This window comes from Arachis stenosperma, chromosome 9, assembly GCF_014773155.1.
Source record: "Arachis stenosperma cultivar V10309 chromosome 9, arast.V10309.gnm1.PFL2, whole genome shotgun sequence".
Lineage (NCBI taxonomy): Eukaryota > Viridiplantae > Streptophyta > Magnoliopsida > Fabales > Fabaceae > Arachis > Arachis stenosperma.
In genome coordinates this window covers 142,103,440-142,125,707 of record NC_080385.1, presented here as the reverse complement: position 1 = coordinate 142,125,707, position 22,268 = coordinate 142,103,440, and the positions used below count along the sequence as shown (strand labels likewise).

The 22,268-nt window shown below is 33.7% G+C and overlaps 1 protein-coding gene across 2 annotated transcripts; it reads left to right on the top strand.

Annotated features, from left to right (window-relative positions):
* The first annotated feature begins 9,140 nt into the window (after positions 1-9,140).
* Positions 9,141-13,103, top strand: LOC130948674 (heterogeneous nuclear ribonucleoprotein 1-like). Of its 2 annotated transcripts, XR_009073151.1 has the most exons (3): positions 9,141-9,593; positions 10,726-12,054; positions 12,549-13,103. XR_009073151.1 is itself a non-coding variant. In XM_057877512.1 (2 exons), the coding sequence occupies exons 1-2, from the start codon at positions 9,372-9,374 to the stop codon at positions 11,914-11,916; spliced, it is 1,413 nt and encodes a 470-aa protein (XP_057733495.1). In that variant the 5' UTR covers positions 9,141-9,371; the 3' UTR covers positions 11,917-12,288. The 2 variants fall into 2 exon arrangements, 1 of the variants encoding a protein (XP_057733495.1); XM_057877512.1 differs by lacking the exon at positions 12,549-13,103 and having other exon boundaries at positions 10,726-12,288.
* Positions 13,104-22,268: the final 9,165 nt, after the last annotated feature.

Sequence of the window (22,268 nt, the reverse complement as noted above, 5' to 3'; positions counted from 1 at the left end):
TAGATAGGTGTATATCAAATCAAAAGCGATTTTATAAAAGTTTGAAAATTGGTTATAAATATAGTCAATTAAGAGAAAAACTGAATTACCATTTCTTTAAAAAAAAAAGTCCAGGAGTAAGGACATAAAAGGCACACTGCATCAAGACAAGTTCAAAGTCATGTCGAAAAATTACATGGATCAAGAAAAAGAGTTCAAACAGAGAAAGACAGATACACCAAGAAATTCAACCGGCATATGCAATTTAGGATCAAAGAAGAATGCATATGAATAAAAAAATAGGATTGAAAACATCAAACTGCTTCCCAAAAGAAATGGCAACAAGAACATCAAGATATGTTAAGAAACAATAAGTCACATGACGTCCAACAGAATCCAAAGCACATAAATGAGTAACTCGAGAAATAGTTTCTAACGTTCTCAAAACCCGCGATTTACTTTACTCAAAACTCGTATATCATCTATGATAACCCATCAGTGCTTTCATATACATAATTCACTAGTATTAAGCAGGCCAAACTTAATACCAAGAATTTTTGCAATGCAAGACTAACAGCGTTAATCAATAGACCGTCATGTGCATAAAGCTCTAATTCTCGTCACTCGACAAGACCTATTACATGACAAACGCTCACAGTATGCAATTGAAGCATAGTCAGTCCATTCCTCAGGGTCTACAGGAAAGACTGCTCTGATATCACAAATGTAACACCCTAACTATCAAAATGTCATGCTTCCAGCTGCGCCACTCTGATAGCTCGAGTATTACAACGACTCTTATGATATTTAATACTAAAATATGAGCCTGTTTAAAACTTAAAACCGTATAACCTTTCATAAACACTTTTTCGTGAAAACATAAACATACATGTACATACAAACCAGATACAAACATACATATCATAATTTCCCTATCCCTCTTACAAACTTAATAAAGATAAAGGCGAGGGAAAATATTAGCTAAGATAATACAACAATACCAAATAAACATAACTCTTCTAAAGCTCCGTCGTCCATATCCTGAAAGGGAATAACCTGTAGGGGAGTGGGAACGTCGTCCTCGCTTGTTCTCACTATAGGATTTACAGAAATTGCTATAACAAGATACGTAAAATAAAATTATTCTTAGAGTACAATGATCATTGCTCGTCTTATGAGTCTTTCCAAAACCATGGGTTCACATTTGAAATCCAGAAATTACCTTTTTGAAGACTTGGTAAATTTCTCAAATAATTTAAAACAAAACCCTTTTTCTTTCTTGTAAAATTTGAAAAGTTTTTCCTAGACAGTATGAATGACCAACATGTCCCAAACATAGGTTCAATTAAGTCTATGTTGTAGGAGTTTGATTTTTCATACTTTTCTAGACCACAACCATGAAAGCAGTTACATATGCGGTATAAATGACCATTCCGTTCCAAGCATAGGCTCATTAAGTCTATGCTAAACCGGTCAGATACTTTATACAAATCTAGAACTCAATATACCAATCACGGCCTCAAGCCCATCCAATCCAACACGGCCCCAGCCCAAACAACTCAATCATCAACCAATTTATCACAAACCAACTAATCAAACACAATCACAAATAATATAGTTCAAACACAATCAATAGCAATTACAACAATTATAGCAGTTAGCAATTAACATAAGTATTCACATAGGCAAACCAATTATAATATGCACACCCAAGCAATGTCACATAAATGCAAATGATGAATGTCTGCGCTACTGGATGTGATATCACAATATTGGTTCAACTGCCAATCCGACACATCCCTATGGAGATGTTGCCCTTCAGAATCATGGTGTGGGAACCCCCGAGATATAGTGCTCGGATCACTATCCAGGGTTTTGCGCCTGTACGCTCTGATGATCTGAAGGGATGTGAGTGGGATCTATTGCCACCGACATCACATCTAAGCACAAGCGGGATGAACCACCGCCCTTACGCCGCCGCCGCTACCTCGACAGGCGAGATCCAACCACAGCCCCTGCCGAGCGCATAGCATCTCATAATCTCAATATAAAACAGTAGTCCAGTAGTTTTTCAGAAAAATAGTTGCAACACATCAATCAAACTCAATATCTTACTTCAAAATTATTCTTGGCCCATTTACTTTTAAATAACAACCGTATTCAATTCACATCTTGCCAAGAATCACTTTTTAAAATGGAGCCACTTTCCACGTCTTTCCAACACTTCCAAACAATCTCAAATCGTGACAAATTCAAAATCATCTTTCGAAAGACGCAAAATCATTCATTTCTAAATTAGGATTTGGTCATAAAATTCTCCAGCAAAGTCTCAAGACTTCAGGGGAGAATAACCTAACTCATTTCTTAAATTCATTGAAAACCTCCAAAACCTTAACTTCTTGATTTAAATAAATAAAATTAAATTTAAACCAAAACCAAGTCATGTGTCCAAATATTCTAAACCAATTTAAAAACCAACTTACTTAGACCAGAACCACGTCATTTAAACCGAAAACCAATTTTCAGTTTCATTCTTAAATCTGTTTCCAAAAGCTCGGGAATTGTATCAGTTTTACTCTGTCAAAGTTTCCTAAAATACTTCAAATTTTCTTAAAACGTCTGATGCACCACTATTTTGTGGTACATCTTGTGCTTAATTGAGTGAATTTTATCCACTATCCTCACACTTATTCATTGAATTCGCATGTTTCACATTTTCCTTCCTGATTTTGTGCTATGATTGAAAATATGCTTCTTTGCCCTTAGATTTGCTAATTTTAATCCTCTCTTATTACCATTCGATGCCTTGATATGTGTGTTAAGTGATTTCATGGTTTATAGGGCAGGAATGACTTAGAGGATGGAAAGGAAGCATGCAAAAGTGGAAGGAATACAAGAAATTGAAGGAACTGCTAATGCTGTTAGCCCTAACCTCTTTGCATTCAACCGATAAAAACTTGAGCTACAGAGGTCCAAATAAAGCGGTTCTAGTTGTGTTGGAAAGCTAACATTCGGGGCTTCGCAACGATATATAATTTGCTATAGTTGCCATGCTGTTAGGCAACACGCACGCATGGATTACACGTACACGTGACCTGGCGAAAGTTCAATCCACGCGTACGCGGTGACGACGCGTACACGTGACAGAGACACGTGCTGGACGTATCAGAAATCACCCTGGTCTATTTTTGACCCAGTTTTTGGCCCAGAAAACACATATTAGAGGCTGCATAGTAGGGGAATCATTCATTCAGACACTTTTTATTCACATAATTTTAGGTTTTTAGATATAGTTTTTAGAGAGAGAGGCTCTCTAGGTTTTAGGATTTAGGATTTCTCTTCTACTCTTATTGATTACTCATTGTTATTTTAGTTTGTGAACTTTTGATGTTAAATTCAATTTCCGTATTAATGCAATTGACTGTTTGGATTTTATTATCTCTTATTGCTTTTCTGTGTTTTTATGATATGCCCTCCAAGTACTTGACAAAATGCTTAGAAGGATGTTAGAGTAGGAATTTATGTTCTTGGTTTGGTTGAGTAATTGGTAACACTTGAGTTATCAAACTCCTTTGTTGATTGATAATTGGAAGTTGCTGATTGATTTTGAATTCCACTAACTCTAGTCTTTCCTTGGAAGTTGACTAGGACTTGAGGATTCATATTGATTTATCCAATTGATGCACCTTCATGGTTAGAGGGTGACCAAGTGGGAGCAACAGAAAATTCTCATCACAATTGATAAGGATAGCTAGGATAGGATTTCCAGTTCTCATACCTTGCCAAGAGCTTTTCTAGTCATTTGATTTCATTACCATTTACTATTCTTGCTTCTTATCTTAAAAACCCCCAAAATAGGCCTTTACATAACCAATAACAAGAACACCTCCTTGAGAGATGACCCAAGGTTTAAATACTTCAGTTATCAATTTTATTAGGGGTTTGTTACTTGTGACAACCAAAATCTTTGCACGAAAGGGATTCCTTGTTGGTTTAGATGCTATACTTTCAACAAGAATTTATTTGTGAAATTCTAGACCACACAAAAGTCTGTTCGTCAACGTCGTAAAGTGAAATTAGTTAACCTAAATCCAGGTTCCTTTTAAATCCATTAAAACTCCTTCAAATTTTCTTATTTAATCAACTTCCAAAACATACTTATTTTCATCTTTGAATTGACTTTAAAACCTAGTTCTTTTCTAAAATAGTTTACATTCAAAATATAACAATTTTCTTAATAAAAGAGTTCAAACCTATTTCATATATCTGTAATTCAGTTCAAGGCATAATTCATTTCTTTTTTTAAAAATTCGTTTCAAATAAAGTCTCGGATTTTATAAAATTTTTTGTAGCATCTCCCCTAAAACTTGGACTTTGCCACCCTTTCCGGATCCCAACAAAACCAATCATCAACTCTTTCCAACAGGTTCAAGACCAAATCAGTTTCCAATAAAATTAAAACTCAACTTTCAGATTATAAAAAATCATTCAAATCAACAAATCCAGAAATCTCCCATTTATCAAAATCAGATAGGGTTTCAATCAAACAGGCAATCATATTCATTCAAGATAAAATCAGACAATTCATAAGACTCACATAACCACCAGAAATATATTCCACATAGCATATCTATTTATAACAATTTCCAATTTAAATAAAATTAGTTTGTATAAAAATCCCCTACCTCGACTCGTCGAAACCATAACCCAAACACATCATAGGAACCTTCTCTCTCTCAAGAGCAGAAACAACTTCAACGCCACAAGCAAACCGGATTCTAACTCCTAAAACCATTAACATCGCAAATACTTTATTACACAGAACAAAACACTAACGCAGGGCTTTCGAAAATCAAAATACTCACCGAATTAACAAAACGAGGCAGCCACAACTCCATATCAACCTGGCAGCGACTCCGTCAGTGGCCAAAAGCTCCAGTGGCTTAGCAGTGAAGCTCCAGTGGCTCAATTTTCGACATGAAACCCCATAAGCTTAACCTTACAACATATATTCATCTGAATCCTTAACTGCAGATAATTAGAACGATTACGATTTGAGTTTCAAAGCGCAGGAGACTTACTGTGATGAAAAGGAATGGCAGAATGGAGCAGCGGCTTTGGCCGTGACCTCCTACAGTACCACACTGTTTCCCGACAACCAAAGGCACAACGGGGTTTCTTGGCAGCAGAAGCGGCGGTGGCTGGGTGTGGTTCTGCCTCATCTCCTCTGCATGACCTGGCGGCTGATCACAATCAACAGAAATGGAGAGGTGATGGCGGCGGCTGGACTCGTCAACGACGGTGGCGGCAAGGGAACCGGCGACGACGAAGACGCACAGACAGCGGCAGCAGCGCGGCGACGAACTCCTTTCCGCGGTGACTCCCTCACGAGTCCTCTCTCTCTCTCTGCCCGATTTCTCTCTCTCGTTGGCACTGGGTTGCAACGGCGGAACAGGCTTCACGGACGGCGAATGGGCAGCGTGGTTCCCTCCTTCGCGACCTCCTCTCATGCTTCAGATCTGACTTGCAACGGCGAGGGCTTCATGGGCAGCGACGGTGGCGAGCTCGATGGCAGCAACGGCGACCTCTCCCTCTCGGTGCTGTTGCTCTCTCACTCTCCTTGGTTTTGACCGCCTGGTGGCGTCATGACGGTTTGGTGGCAGCACGGCGGCGGCAGGGACAGGCTGAACGGCGACGACATTTTCTTCTCCCTTCCCTTCTTCCGATCGCAGCCCCTCTCCTCTTTCCCCCTTTCTTTTTATTTTCCTTTCCTTCTTTCTTTGTTCCTTTCTTTTTTGACAGCTATTGCTGCTGTGTGTGTGGTTGGGTTTGGGGGGTGAGTGGGGTTGAAAGAGAACCGGGTCGGGTAACGGGTTATTGGGTTAGAGTTTTCTTATTTTGAAAATTAGGGTTAGGGGTAATTTGGTAATTTCACATAAAATTAGGAATGATATAATAATTGAAACCCAAATTAAATTCAACACTAATTGTATATAGAAAATACTATTTGCTCATTAATTTCACAAATTATTTTCAATAAAATATCCAAAATAGTAGTATCAATATTTTAAAATATTAATTATTTAGTCCAAATCATATAAAAATTCTTATTATTTCACAACTACCAACTTTACAATTTAAATATATAAAATAACTCAATAGTTGTAAAATTAGATAAAATCTTAATTTAAATAGCCTAAACTCATTATTTTTGGATTTCTAGAACTTTAAGTTGTAAATAGAAAAATAATCCATAATTATAAAGTTTGGATGAAAACCTTAATTTATTTCAAATCCAATTAATCAAAACTACCTTTAATTACCTTCAATAAGATAATTTATGAAATTAAAACTATAAATAAATATATGGTTTGAGATTAGTTCAAAATAGGACTTTTCAAAAGTCTTGGATCTTACATTTTTGCCATCTTGACGATGCCCTGAAACAGTAGAAATGTAGTTTACAGCATCTACATAAATAAAACACACCCAAATTAGAGAAGGTATTCTGTTCGCTTACTATATGACCATCTATCTCTGCTCTTATCCTTGCAACCAGCTGCTCTCTATTCTAGTTGCTAACCCAGGGCAGTTCAGGTTTTTCCTCTTCTTTTTTGTCCTTGTTTTTTGCAAGATGAAAATAGATTATTATCAAGGCATGGAGGCATCCGTCAATTGATTTTTTTTCGGATGGTAATTTCTTATGCCTTTGATGATGAAATTCAGCACATGGGCTCCCCAGTTTCCCTCCGTTATTTTCTCCATCTCAAAAATTGGAGCTATGTGCACGGGAGATACTTTGGTTATTGTACTTGGCAACAAGAACGCCATCTAAATATCGAGGATGAAAATCCTCTTGAACATCAGTCGATCTTGTTCGTTTTCAACACCGATACTCATCATGTCATTGGTCAGCTTCTTTAGAGTGTTGCCCTGAAACCTTCTAAAAATCAGTTTGTTCTCTTCAAAAAGATTCTTATAACTCACTTTATCAGGAAATAGGTCTCCTACAAAAAAGAAAACAATTTATTACTTGAAATGCACCCAAATATGATTCATATGCACCTAAATATGATTCATATGCACCCAAATATCACTCATATGCACCCAAGTATCACTCATATACACCTAAATTTATTACTTGATTACATGAGATTAGAATAAGATATTACGAAGAATATATTACAGAGAATGAAACTATAGAGGTTTTCTGTAATCAGTTACCTGATGCATTGAGGCGAAGGACAACCCCTATTGTTTTGGGTTTAACTTTAAAGGAACCATAGATTGTTTCCAATGTGTTTTTGTCCAATTTAAAGGAGTTAGCCAACTCCTTTAGTAGTTTGTGAGGCACATTCATTGGTGGGATGTGCATGAGTCCACCAAAACCTAATTCACGAACGATTGCTTTCTTTGACTCGTTCATCTTTTCAAATTTTTCGCTCAGTAGTCTGGTGGCACACTTCAAGTCTTTGGTTTGCTGCAAACAAAGCAAAATTAGAGTCATTTAAATAATCTATATTTGTATTAGGAAAAATTGACTTGTTCCAAGATATATATATATATTCGCTTACGTTGTATTTTTTTCCACCTTGATTTTTTGTTGTCATTTTTACTTCAAGAAAAAAGAAATATTGTCAATAGATAAAAAATGCACCCAAATACTAGTCACGTGCACCCAAATACCAGCCACAAACACCCAAATTCAGTCCTATACACATTTTTATTTTTTCAATTAAACAAAATTAAATGAGTTCAAAATTATATTCAACTCAACCAAACATGCATAAAATGACATTATACGAGTTTAGAATGATATTTAAGTTCAAATCCCACTAGAAGCACTAGTCACATTCAATATTGACATATACACCCAGAAATGCACCGTACAGAGTTTATATATATACAAATCTACTTAAAAAACATCCAAACATTTACAAAACAGATTTTATATGTATACACCCAAATATCATTTCACTAGAACTACGTAAAATAGCGTAAACAACTTAAAGAGTTTTATCAGAACAGTAATATGAGATCTAAACCAAGAACAATGAAACAGAGAGAGAAATGCGGCGATATAGTGCTTCGATTTTGAAATTAGAAATAGAAATGTGAAAAATCTAGAAGAAAAATAAAACAGTACCTTAAATAATTTTTGTTCATTCTTTTTGGTATTTTTTTTTATGGAGATTTGAATGTTTCCTTCTTGATTTCTTCTACTTTTTGCGAGTAGTTGGACAGTTTCTTCAGAGCTTTGTTTTGTTTCGAACGTGGCTTGAATCTCGATGGTTTGGGTATCGATTGAGGAAGAAAAGGAAGAGTTTTTCATTATGAGTGCGCTTTGGAAAAACAAAACGGTTGAGTAAAGCGCGTGGTTTTTACGTTCAAGTGTGGAGAGTGTGGTGCGCGTTGTTTTTGTTGGGTTTGGGCTAACTTGTAGAACTTGTAATTCAAAAATGCTTGTATGTGTAGTAGGCCTGATAAAAAATATGTTATTAGATTGTTAGACTAAAAAATTAGGATGACAATTAAAAGTGCTATTTTTAAGTTTTTATCGTAATAAAATAGTTGATACGTGTATAGATCACTTTTTATTGTATAAAAAACAAGATACAAAGTCTTTGTTTTTACACTACACGTACAATTCTATTTTTAGAGATGACAATGGGACAAAATGGAAGCAAGAGATGTCTTCCTACTCTTTGTCTTCACTCTTCGATTTGTTCTCCATCTCCAATCCTTATCTAGAAAAATATTAGTTCTCATTTTCAGTCTTATAGAATTTTATTTTCTATTTTTTATAGTTGTGAATGATTATTAACTTTTATAAAAATAAAGCAAGTATTTATTTTATACAAAAATAATAAAATTTTATACAAAATATAATTCTTACTTTATAAATTCTAATCTATAATTCTTAAGATCTGTTTGATAGATTCATAAATTACTTCTTTTAATTTTTAACTTATAAAAATATATAATATTAATATCTAATACAATTTTTAAAATTAAGTTACAATTTTTAAAAATTAAATTATTTTTAATATAAATATTTATTATTTAAATTATTTTTTCAAAAACAAGTTAATAAGCTTTTTACCAAACTACACCTTAGTCGTTGCTTCTACACTACACGCACAAAACTCTGTTTCACGCATAACTATAACATACGCGGCACCGCTCACATTAGTGGTGATTAGCCACCCCACTCTTTTCCCTCTCTACCTCTTCCCTCCTAATTCCCAAACCCAAATCCCTTCTTTCTTTTCCACAAACCCCACCCACTCAAATAATACTACTACTTCTTCACATACATACTATTTAACACACACTATATATATTTATATATATATAGAGAGAGAGAGAGAGAGAGAGGGAAAGGATAGGGCATGGATTCGGATCAGGGGAAGCTATTCATCGGAGGGATTTCGTGGGACACCAATGAGGACAAGTTGAAGGACCATTTCTGCAACTATGGTGACGTCACCAACGCCTCCGTCATGAGGGACAAGAACACCGGCAAGCCCAGAGGCTTCGCCTTTGTTGAATTCGCCGATCCCTCTGTTCTCGATAGGGTCCTCCAAGATAAGCATGTCATTGATGGCAGAACGGTTACCCTCATTTCCCCCTTTATTAATTTTTCTCCCTTTTCCCCATTTTTATTCACAACCCTCTTTAACCCTATTCTTCTTAGGCCTAGGTTTGGGTTTCCTTCATTTTGTTTCTTTAATTAAGAAAGATGTATTGGTTCCGATTTGCTGGTTTTTGTTTATATTGGAATATAATTAGTTGTGGGGTTTTGTCTTAGTTTTAGGGTTTTTCTTTTATATACTGTTTGGTGCCACTGCCAATGGTTGTTTGCATTATTCGCTTGCTTAATAGGTTTTTCCTTTGAATGGTCTTTGTTTTAGGGTTTTTCTTTTCGGAGAGACATGTCCCTAATTGATTTGTTCATGATTAATGTTTTTGGTCTTTCTCTTAATTCAAGATATGCTTTTACTGAGAACACCCCTATTGGGTGTTAGCTATGCCTGTGATTCTCTGTAGTACAACAGTAGAAGAAAGAACAAATAATACTTAAGCTACTAGGCGCTAGTAGTTGGTGAGCAATAGTTAATGTATGAAATGTGTAATGGAATGAAATGGATGCTTTTAGATGGCAGTTTCTTTGGTTGAGGGCACATTAACTGCTAATTTGCAATACATATCATTTACTGTTGTTGTCAGCTGACATAGTTAAGGCAATATGTTTCTTCATGCTTATGACAGATGAGAGTAAAGTTAATATTCTTTAATATTGAATTCTCTTTGGTCAATCTTGAAAAATAATTAAAATATAGAGTTTGCAATTAGGTGATTCATTTCCTTCTACAAAATGCATAATTATTGAGATATGCTTGTGTTTATGATTATGTCTTTTAGTTGGTTGGCATATCGAAATATCTAATGAGTGATGATTTTATGGGATCCATTGCCAGTTATTATTCTTGTTGTTGTATTATTGTTATTATTATTATTATTTAACTTTTGTCATGTTTTGATTTGAATTGCCTTTGGATTCTTTTGAATATTGGGGAAGTGAGTTATAATGTCAGCCCAAGAGGATTGGTTTTGAATATTGATCATGTTGATAACTGAAGAATACAGATATTAATTTGTGATGTTTTGCATGTTTTTCTTTGCCCTTGTCAATTTATGAGACTTTCTGTTGGGTGATTTTAATCTTATAATTCTATTATTCAGGTTGATGCTAAGAGGGCCTTATCAAGAGAGGATCAACAAGTTTCTGTCACTTCAAGAGGTGGAAATTCTCATTCTGGTTGGAGTTCTGGTGGAAATGGTGGAAACACGAGGACCAAGAAGATATTTGTTGGAGGGTTGCCTCCCACACTGACAGAGGAAAAATTCCGTCAATACTTTGAGTCATATGGTCATGTAACTGATGTAGTAGTTATGTTTGACCAGAATACTGGACGACCACGTGGATTTGGTTTTATTTCATTTGACAATGAGGAGGCAGTTGATAGGGTTTTGCACAAGACATTTCATGATTTATATGGTAAGCAAGTAGAGGTGAAGCGTGCACTTCCTAAAGATGCCAATCCTGGTTCAACTGGCCGTGGTGGAGGTGGTGGCGCAGGAGGGTATCAAGGGTATGGATCATCTGGTGGCAGCCAGAATGCTTATGATGGTCGTATGGATTCTAGTAGGTATATTCAGCCTCAAAGTGCTGCTGGTGGATTCCCACCTTATGGTTCTGCTGGCTATAGTGCGCCTGGGTATGGTTATGGTCCAGCCAATAATGGCATTGGCTACGGTGCATATGGAAGTTATGGTGGTGTTGCTGCTGGGTATGGTGGAGCTGGCGGTGCAGCTTATGGGAATCCAAATGTTGCTAACGCTGCTTACACTGGTGGTGCACCTGGTGGCCCAAGGAGTTCATGGCCTGCTCAGGCTGCTTCTGGCTATGGGTCTATGGGCTATGGGAACACTGCTGCGTGGGGTGCTCCAGGTGGCGTTGCTGGATCTGGCGGCAGTGGTCCTGGTTCAGCAACTGCAGGTCAATCTCCTGGCGGAGCTGCTGGCTACGGGAATCAAGGATATGGATATGGTGGGTATGGTAGTGATAGTTCTTATGGGAATCCCAGCGGATATGGTGCTGTTGGAGGGCGTACTGGGGGTACCCCAAATAGTAATTCTAGCAATGCTGGTGGGAATGAACTACAAGGTAGTGGTGGCAGTGGGAGCTATATGGGAAGTGGTTATGGGGATGCAAATGGACATTCAGGTTATGGAAATGCTGGTTGGAGATCTGAACAAACTCAACGGTCTGGAAACTATGGGACTCCTCAGGGAAATGGCTCTCATGGTGGGCAAGTTGGTTATGGTGGTGGGTATGCTGGTGCTCAGTCACGACAAGCTCAACAACAGTAATTTTGATGGTTAATTTCTTGCTGCATCTTGAAGTTCAGCTTGTGGATCCATGTCTTTTGATCTTAAATTGTGACCTCCTATGGATGCTTCCCGTTGCCAAAGAATGACTCAAGTTCAATGCAATGCACAGTGGGACTGGTTGAGTTGCTTGAATCCCAGTAGTTTGCTGTAGTTTCTTTACTAGTTTATATTTATAATAATTAGCATGGTTGAGGAAATATTAGCTGCTATTATTTTTATTTAGTCGTCGTTTTTGCGTGTAGCTTTAAATTGCGTGCTTGTGATTTTAGTCTATCTGGATATATCGCTTCTTGTAGCATTTCAGCTATAGTATCATATTTTCCCCTTATGATGGTTTGATGCGGTTGACTATTTCTGTTGCCATTTGTTAGTTTTTTCTTTGTTTCTTTCCTCTTTCTGTTCTTGCACAGGTGCATGCTTTACTTTCTATAACAAGTAGAAATAAGGTGTAGTCAAGTTATATTTACAGATAGCAGTGGACACTTGTTGGTAACATCGTAATGGGTAGCGATTATGGTAGTGAAGTAATGGATAGCAATAATGGTAGTGAAGGTAAAACTTTGAGGTTGGCATAATCATTTTCCCCCTGTATTTGCACTTGTGTTGTACAGGAGGAGAGGTGCTCGAGTATTGAAGGGAGCAAGTGTCCACTCATGGCTAAGGATGAACGTTGGTCAGTGGTTGGTCATGTTGTATTTCTCTGGGCAAATGCACCATCAAATTCGGAGATTCCTGGCTTTTCAACTGATAAAATCATATAAACTTCAATCTGGTTTGTGGTGGCAGACGGAAACCATGAGAGGAGTGGTTTGTGGCACACTGAAAAAGGTGTTGGCTGTGACTCATTCATATTTTAGCCTGAATTTTATGTGTCTAGTTGATACTTACTGTGGTGTTTTGACAGTTTTGGGTGTTCATGCAATGATTATTTCTCTGTCTAAAGCACCTTTTGTTGTGATAAGCTAGATATTCCCCATTAGAATTCCTTCATTAATCATTTCATCTCCAAATCCTTGAACATATGATTATGTTTCAGTTTAGTTTTTGTTTTAGTTCCAAATGACTCACTTTCTTATGTCATGGGTTCTTGTTCTAATGTTCTATAAATTGTTATTGCATCATCTTAGAAAATGTTAAAAGTATGTTACGTCGTTGAGCATTGCTTACCCCTTGTGATGTGTTTGTCTCAGATAGAATATGCTTATATATGCAGAGTTACATTGTAAGTAGTTTCATCTTTCCTCCTATACTAAGTTGACACTCATTTTCATCATTGAATGGGATGTGAGAACCTTTTAGTGTGGCTTCCACACCTCATTTAATAGTGGAAGTGAGTATCGAAATATTTCTCGTCTATCAGGTATTTAAGCCTGAATATTGCAATACAATTTATATTGTATACACAACTGGATAGAGCTTCATTGTGGATGTTTCATTTAATAAAAGAAAACATGTTACAGGATAGGGGAAAACAGAAAAAAAGATCATTATTAGTAGTGTTACAAATGAAAATGAACATAGATGGTTTCTTAGGTGTTTACTGGTAATAGTAGTCAGTAATTTGCCTTTGTGGTTGAGGCATTCTAAATGAGTATATCATTTTCAGTGAAGTCTTATCCTTTTTTTTTACGTTCTTTTATAATTTTTAATTATTTTTTATGTAAATAATGTACTGCCTCTCTGCCTCAAATTGTGGTAGCTATAAAATTTTGGCTAAACGGTCTTTAGAGTATGTTTTAAAAATATAATAAAATCTTGATTTAATTACTATGATATTTCTTATAGTTTTACCAAAATTTTAATTAGGTTTTTATATTTTTTTAATTGGATTTTTACACTATTTTTAATTTTGTAATTAAAATTTTTTTATGTTAAAAATATTAAAATTAAAATATTTTTTGGAAAATATATGTGGTCAAATATCTAATTAGGTTTTTAATTATGAATATTTTTAATTTGCGAAGAAATATTCTATTAATTTTAATATTTTATTTTTACATTAGAAAATGTCTAATAAAATTCAAAGTAATGCAGGAATTTAATTGAAAAGAAAAATGTTAGAAATTAATAGAATAATTAATTTTAAAATATTTTTAAATTTTATATGTATTTAATATTTTTAAAATATAATTTTTTTTTAATGTCTCTTACTTTCTTAGTGAAACATCTTTTTTAGCATTTTTAAAATGCAAGGAAAAAAACATTTTTAAAATATATCATTAAAATACAAATTAGCGATGAAAAGGATCTTGCGGAGTTTAGAATTAGGTTCGATCGAAGCAATGATAACATGATCATGCAAGATGACCTAGTTTTCCACAAATTTGGCATTGTGGACTAACTTGGCATTGTGGACGAGTTGAGGTGTAGGAATTGTGACCCCTCCATTAAACTTAGCTCTTTTTTTACGTCTTACTCCAAAATTTAGTTGTGAATAATATAGTTGTCAGAACTGAATCGGTGATAGAATTGAATCGGTGATTGAACTGATCAGATTATTAGGTCATTTATTTAACCGATAAATTATTGGTTAAACCGATTGATTTGGTCCTATATAAATAAAAAATAAAAAATAATTAAAAATTAAAATTTAAAATATATATTTTTACTAACATTTAAAAAATATCAAACTATTTTAAAATAATATGAAACAAAAACAATAAATATTTATTATTTTTATTCTATTATAAATATTTTTATTTTATTTTTATATTAAAATAACTATTATTTTTAAATTTTAATAATTTATTAATTAATTTATATTGAGTGTGAATGATTCTGTTTTTGCAATGAATTTGAACATTTGATAATCTTTATTGAGGCCCTCAATGATAACATCAATTTGTTCTTCAATAGTGAGAGGATTTTCCAACGCTGCTAAGAAATAAAAGAGGTGTTTGAGCTTATTCATGTAATCGGTAACTATTAACCCATCTTTTTTGATAGTTTTAATTTCAGATTTGAGTTGCTTAACTTTGTATCATGTAGCCTTAGCGAAATAATCTTCAAACTTTTTCCACATTTCATAACAAAAGGTACTGCCAATCATTAAATTATACAAAATGTTTTTGTTGGAAATTATGTAATATATTAATGTCTTTTGTTATTTTTATTAATTCGTTGCACCCTAAAACGAATTTAAGTAGGCTACTAATGAGTTAATCGAAAATAGAGTATATATTGTATTTTAAAAGTTGAATCAGAGGGTTAAACGCCTAAAGTGGGGGAATTTTTTTTATTTAAATTATTTAAATATAATATTTACAAAAAAATATATAATCTATAATATATTTATCTATATGCACAATACCTTATATTTTAGATAGAGTGCCTAAAAATAGTTAAGATTGCGTTTGGTTGTGACTTGTGAGAAAATGATAATGGTTGTGAGAAAATGATAAGATAAAACAAGATATTGAAAACAAAACACAAATGATAGAGACACAAAAATTAGTATTTTTATATTTTATTTGGTGATAAATTAGAACAAATTATAAAGGTCTAATTTATTTTTATTTTTTTATTCAAAAAATTTGGAAAGAAAAATATAATAATAAAAAATATAATTATAAAAAATTAATAAAAATAATAAAAAAAAAAATAAAAAATAAATTGTGTTTCTTATTAGTTTTTTGTGTCATTTCAGGATGGACATAAAATATACTAATTCAGTACTTCTAGCACAATATTTTTGTCCATATCTCATATGTCAAATATGATTTTATGTTTCTGTGTCTCTGTCTCAGTGTACCATGTATATAAACAAATGCAGCCTAAAAACACATCTCGAGTACACTGGGTTCGAAACATGATACATAAAATTAAAAAATAGCAAATCAAGGTTATGATTTTAATTTAAATTAAATATTTAATTTAATCTAATAAAAATAAATATACTTATATTATTATACTTGTATAGTTATTTATGAGCACTGTCCAAATAATTTTTCAAATAATAATAATAAATTGGCTACTATTCTAAATGCATGACTTAATCTAATAATGTGATATATATTAGTATGGTAAAATAATATATATACGATATAAAATTAATTTAATAATATCACATAATAATACGAAAGAAACAATAATTTTTTTAAATATAGTATTCTTTAATTATCAAATATCCTTCTAATATTTGAATTTATATTCAATTATTTTATTAAAATTAATTTGACACTACTCATAAATAACTCTACAAATATAATAATATACGTACGTTTATTTTTAAAATTATTTGAATAAAACTAGATAAAAGAAAAAAAATAGAAACAAACTAACTTAATAGGGTCCAAAATATTATATCAATATATAAAGATATTTTACACCTATTTTGGATCATTTTAAAATTTAAATTGTTAATATTTTAATAAAAAATTTAAATTATTAATTTTTTTAAAATCGAATATTTAATTAATCATACTAGTACAATAATATGAATATGTAATATTATAATTAAATCATTACAATAATATATGTATTTCGAGTAAAATTTGTTTATGCATATCTTGAATACACAGTATTCAATTTGTCATTTTTTAATTTTATGTATCATATTCCGGGTACAATGTACCCAAAATGTGTCTCTAACTAATTTTTAAATACTATATTCAGAATATAAAATATTGTGCATATAGATAAAATATACTATTGATTACATATTTTCGTAAATATTATATTTAAATAATTTAAATAAAAATATCCCAGACAGAGTGGAGTTTGTGTTTTGGAATATTAAATTTTATCATGGTATTTTCATGAATAAATTTTTATTATCTATTGTATTTTAAAAAAATTAGAATATTGCAATATATTATGATAAAAGTTTTGGAGTATTATTTAAATAAATGTATTTGTATATAATTATATGTATTAAAAATTTTAAATATAGTTTAAATATATGTGTTAAAATATGGATAAATTATTTAAATTATTTTTTAATTTAAAATTTAAATTAAATATAAATAATTTTAATTCAAGTCACAATCCTGGTTTGGTTTGGATCTGATTTAGGTAGTAAATTTAATATAATTTATTATTTAGTATTGATTTAATTTAAACTATTGTGATTTGAATTTTAAAAAATTACATTTAATTAAAATTTAAAATTTTAAAAATGTTTAATTAAAATAATTTATTTAGATTTTTAATACATACATTTATATATAATTTTTTTTATTAACAGCGGAGCTTAAACAAAATAAAAAAAATTAAAAGACCATGGTTCTTGAAAATAAGATACCTATAGAATCGTCATGAAGAAGAAGAGGGATACAAAGAAGGTAATTTTAAAAACATATGACAGCCAAAAAATAAACTATGACCATAATTAGTCATTGCACAAGAGTTTGTTTTACGAAATTGATGTATTCTCTAATTAATTAATCTGCTACATCTCTCCCTAATTGCTAAAATAAAGACTCGAAAAGAATATAAATCAATATTATCATGAAGAACAAGCCTTACTGCAGCAACTGAGTTTACTTTCTCAAGAGAATTGAAGCATGTAATTTTCAAGAAGAAAGATGAATAGAAAATAGGGATATGATGATGATGTATATAAGCTAGATAGTAAAAACTAAGAAAGAACTTAGGGCAACTTAGTAAAGAAGAAAATACAGTAAAGCAAAATTAGGATTATGAGAAATATGTATTACACCTTTCTCATTTTGAAAACAAGGACTTTCTATTTATACTATGACTCATACTAAAAAGAACTTAGGGCAACTTAGTAAGAAAGAAAATACAGTAAAGCAAAATTGGAATTATGAGAAATATGCATTACACCTTTCTCATTTTGAAAGCAAGGACTTCCTATTTATACTATGACTCATACTATCAGAGTCTTTGTAACACCATACCACACAGAATCTTATGCTTAAGTCATAAGACAGATGTGGTTAGGTATTATGACCTCTAAATGTAAAATTATATATATAATATAGTTTGAAAAAGTTTACAACTAGGAGCCTTTGAAGAAAAGTCAAAACAAAAGCGGTAAAACGAAAAGCGCAACACTCACGAAGCGGCAACATAACGAAGTAGGATAAGAGAGTTTCAAGATATAGATAACAAGGCTCTTGACTCGGCTCGCGAAGTTAAAACCGGATAGAGCATATAAACATATATACATATATACATGAGAATCCCAAAATGACCCAAAGTAGAAAAATGACAACCTGTTTCTCCGAGTCAACCTCTAAGAGGGACAAACATAAAATACAAGGTGGAGAATCTATATACATATATAAGATAAACAAAATATGCCCCTAGAGTCTCAAGAGTTATTCGCTTCATCAGAGTCTCCAAAATACAGAGTGGTGCTTCTCAACCTACATCTGAAAAATAACAATGTTGTATGGTATGAGAACCGGGAGTTCTCAGTATGGTTAAGGTGCCCAGATATATAATAAATAAGGTCCCGAAAAAGTCAGAGGCAATCCAAGAATGCCCACACTCGGATTATAAAACTTAAGGAGCTAAAACTAAAACCATAAACGAGGGTAGCTCTCTAAGGTTCTAAACTTGATCAAAATCTAATCAAAACCCTCAATTGTCCGCCTTTCCTCCAATCCTCCAACTTTGGTGGAACAATAGACAAACAAACAGGCAAAACAAGTACAGGTAGAATACAAATACAACAGGTAACAATTTAGCTAGTAAGCAAAATAATCACGTAGGCAAGCCCAATTAATGCACAAGCAAACAAAACATACAAATGCATATGATGCATGCCTGTCCTATGGCTGATGATATCATCTGTCAGTTTTATAGCAAACTCGACACGTCCTGGTAGCTAACCATGGAAAAAAACACCCATTGCAGAGCAAGTGGGTTTGAGCTACAACCCCCTTGCTACTACCCGCTTAACCCAGAGCCAGTGAAATAACCACTATTGCGGCTACTATCCGAACGGGTGTTTAAAAGCTCAACCTAGAGCAAGCGGAATAATCCATTACTGCTGCTATTACCCAAGCATCACAATCACTGACCTGGAGCAAGCGAGACGAAGCTCCATCCTTGCTACTGTCCAGGTATCTCAAATATACATTCATTCATTCCATCTCAGTTCAATCATCAATAATCATATCATTATGACCAAATATTCAGCAATTACATAACACTTTCACACTTCCCAACCACGATTCATTATATTTTCAAGCTTTCTTCTCTTCCAAGCTACCATCCCTTCCTAACTTCACCTAATCACTTAGCATACAACTAAGGTTAGGGGCTAAAAGAGTAAAAATAGAGATTTTAAAAAATACAATTTACTTTGCTGAAAACAGGAGTCATGCGTACGCGTGGGTGAGTTTTTCCCTGCTCGCGTCGCGTGCGGTGGTCGCGTACGCAAGATTTGCAGATTGGCAAAAATGTTGAATGCTGCAGAATTTTCAGTTTCGCACCCCGAACTTCTGATGCCCATAACTTTCTTGTTTTCAAACATTTTTCATCCATTCTTCAAATGGCATAAACTTCATGAACCCAATTTTCATATGAAAGAAGTTTGAAAGAATTTGGGGGTCCGAAAGCCAAGTTATCGCTCGCCGAAGTTGGTAAAAAATCCACCCACTTTTTACATAAAATTACCAAAGCCTTTGCATCTCCACAACTCATATATATACTTCTCAAAACTAAACCCATTGTATATAAAACAAGACCACAACCATTCCATCTCCTCCCCTTTACATTATTTACTCAATTATATTGATTTTCCTCTCCAAACATTAAGGTTCTGAAAATCGGTTCGGACTGGCCAGTCGAATCGGTTGAACCGTGAACTGTTAAGAAAGACGGTTCGAACAAATAGCAAAACCGCAAATTCCAAAAATCGGAGTTGAGCCGTTGAACCGGCCAGGAACCAGTCGGTCGAACCAAACTGTGACCCGGCCAGTTTTTTGAATGCGCATCCAAACGCTGTCGTTTCAATCTCTCTTGGAAACTTCATATGTCCAGAATCCCAGATCCAGCCTCCAGTTTGCCCTAACTCCATCCTCCCAATCTCATCGTCCCTCACCTCCGTCCAGCACTTCAGTCATCACCTTGTGCTGCCGCCGTCATGACATGGCTCGCTCCCTTTCCCTCCATCGCGCAGCCACCCTGGGAAACGTCGAAGCCTCCGTCGCACAGCCACACCACTGTTGTCCCTAGCTCTGTTGGTCACTCGGTTCAAAGGTGCTCTACTACTGCTCCTTATTATCTTGGTCACTCGGTGTCTCTGTCAGTCTGTCTCCCTCTTACATGCTCTGTTGAAAGCGTCTTCGAGCTTCCAGGTAATTTTTTGAACTGTGAACTGAAGGCGTCATCCTTCTGTTCCTGCCTCCGTCGCTAGCTCTCTATTTCCAGCACCGTCATCTTTCTGCATTTGAATCTGTAATGGAGCCTCTTTGTATTTTGATTCTAATTTATTCTTATTCTTCCGTGGTCCTCTCTATTGTTGATTCTAATTTGTTCTTTGGTTGGGTTGTTCTTGATTCTTTGGTTGGGTTGTTAATTCTATTTTTTTACTGTAAATTTTTTGTTCTATTTTTTTATTAGTTGCCAAATCAGAAGGTACAATTTAGTATTATCATAATTCCTAAGCGTACTTGATTTATAATTCTACTTTCTTTGCAATTGTCTCTCAGCATACTTGATTTTCTAGATTTAGAGTTATTTTTTATTGAATTTCTGGATTTGAATTTTGAATTCGTGCTTGATCTGCAATTTCTGTTTGATTCTTGTTGTTGTTGTGGTGGTTAAATTTCAAAATTGAAATCTGATTCTTCTTCTTCGACAATTTCATATTCTGGACTTGTTGATTTGCGAACTAATCTTGTGAAATTGAATTTGTGATCTGTTGTTATATTTGTTGCTAAATTGCTTGTTGAATCTGAATTTGCATCGATTTCGTCCTCTCTTTTTTCTTGAATTTCTGTTGATGCTGTTGCGAGTCTTGTTCTGTTGATAGCTGAGATTTGGTTGCTTCTTGATCGATTTGTGGTGGTTGCTGTTGTTGCTTTAGTCTAGCTCTAATCTCTTCCCACTCAATTTTCCATTCTGCAACTTCATTCCAGCAAATTTCTGGCAAGCTTGGACGCATATTCGGTTGGCAGCAATGATAGAACGCAATTTCGAATGTTTCCAAATTGGCAAATGGATTGAGCACCTTTCTTAACTGAAACTATCTTAGAGCTTTCCCTTTCAAACCTCTTTCCACCTCTATGAATCTCTGCTCCTTAGGTGTTTCTCTAGTGTTCTAGTATTGCTCATTACATATTGTCCATCCAAAACCATCTTTTTTATCGAATATTGGAAATGTATTTTCAGATTGTTGAGTTATTTGTTTTTCCATGAAAAATGGAAGAAACCTCTCAACAAGAGCACCAACATTAGAACTCCCTCTTTGAGTTAGGGAGAGAAACTCCAAATTGAACCCAAGTTTAATATCAATTTATTAATTCCTTTAATACATTGATAAAAGTCTCTTATCTATACTCTTAAAAGACTAAGTAATTCTAATGGGCATAATTAGTACCCTTCCTAATATTAAATCGTAATATGTAGTGGCCACTATTTATGAATATTAGAAGTATGCAAAATCAGTAGAAGATGATGTTGTTGATGTTCTTTCAATTTTTGTGCTGTTGAATAAGGCAAGGGATTTTGAATATGAATGAATGTGATAAAATTATGAATATGAATAAATATGATTGATGACAAACTTGGATGTTGGCATTTTATGTTTAGTTGATTGTTTTTGTTATTTGACTTTTGAGTTTGTATTTGAATGAGATCGTAACATTCTAGTTTATATAATACTTTTAATGTGTTTATTTATATTTTATTTATTATTTTATTATAAAATGATTTTTTCGGTTCAACCATGGTCAAACCGGTTGAACCTATGAACCAGTAATTAGAGCGGTTCGATGACCGGTTTGGTTTTTAGAACCTTGCCAAACATCCAAAATCATACAACATAACTCATCGTCAATACATAAACATTCTCAACCCACCACAAATAATCATTATTCATATAAAATATTATCATCATAAATCCATATCTTCATCAAACATCACAGTCTCATCAACTTAATCATTCGTCACAATTATCATCAATCATTTAACATACAATCCAACCACTTAACTCAACAACACTACAATAATTACTCATATGTTCACTAATCAAATCAACATCCGACTTCAATCCAAGCTTATCCTATGGTCATCTAGCCTAAGTTTTTACGAGACATTACATATTATATAAAAGAAACCAAAATCATAACTTGGCCGATTTCTCCCTAATCTTGGAATGCTACAAGTGACCACCATTCCATAAAATCTAAAGC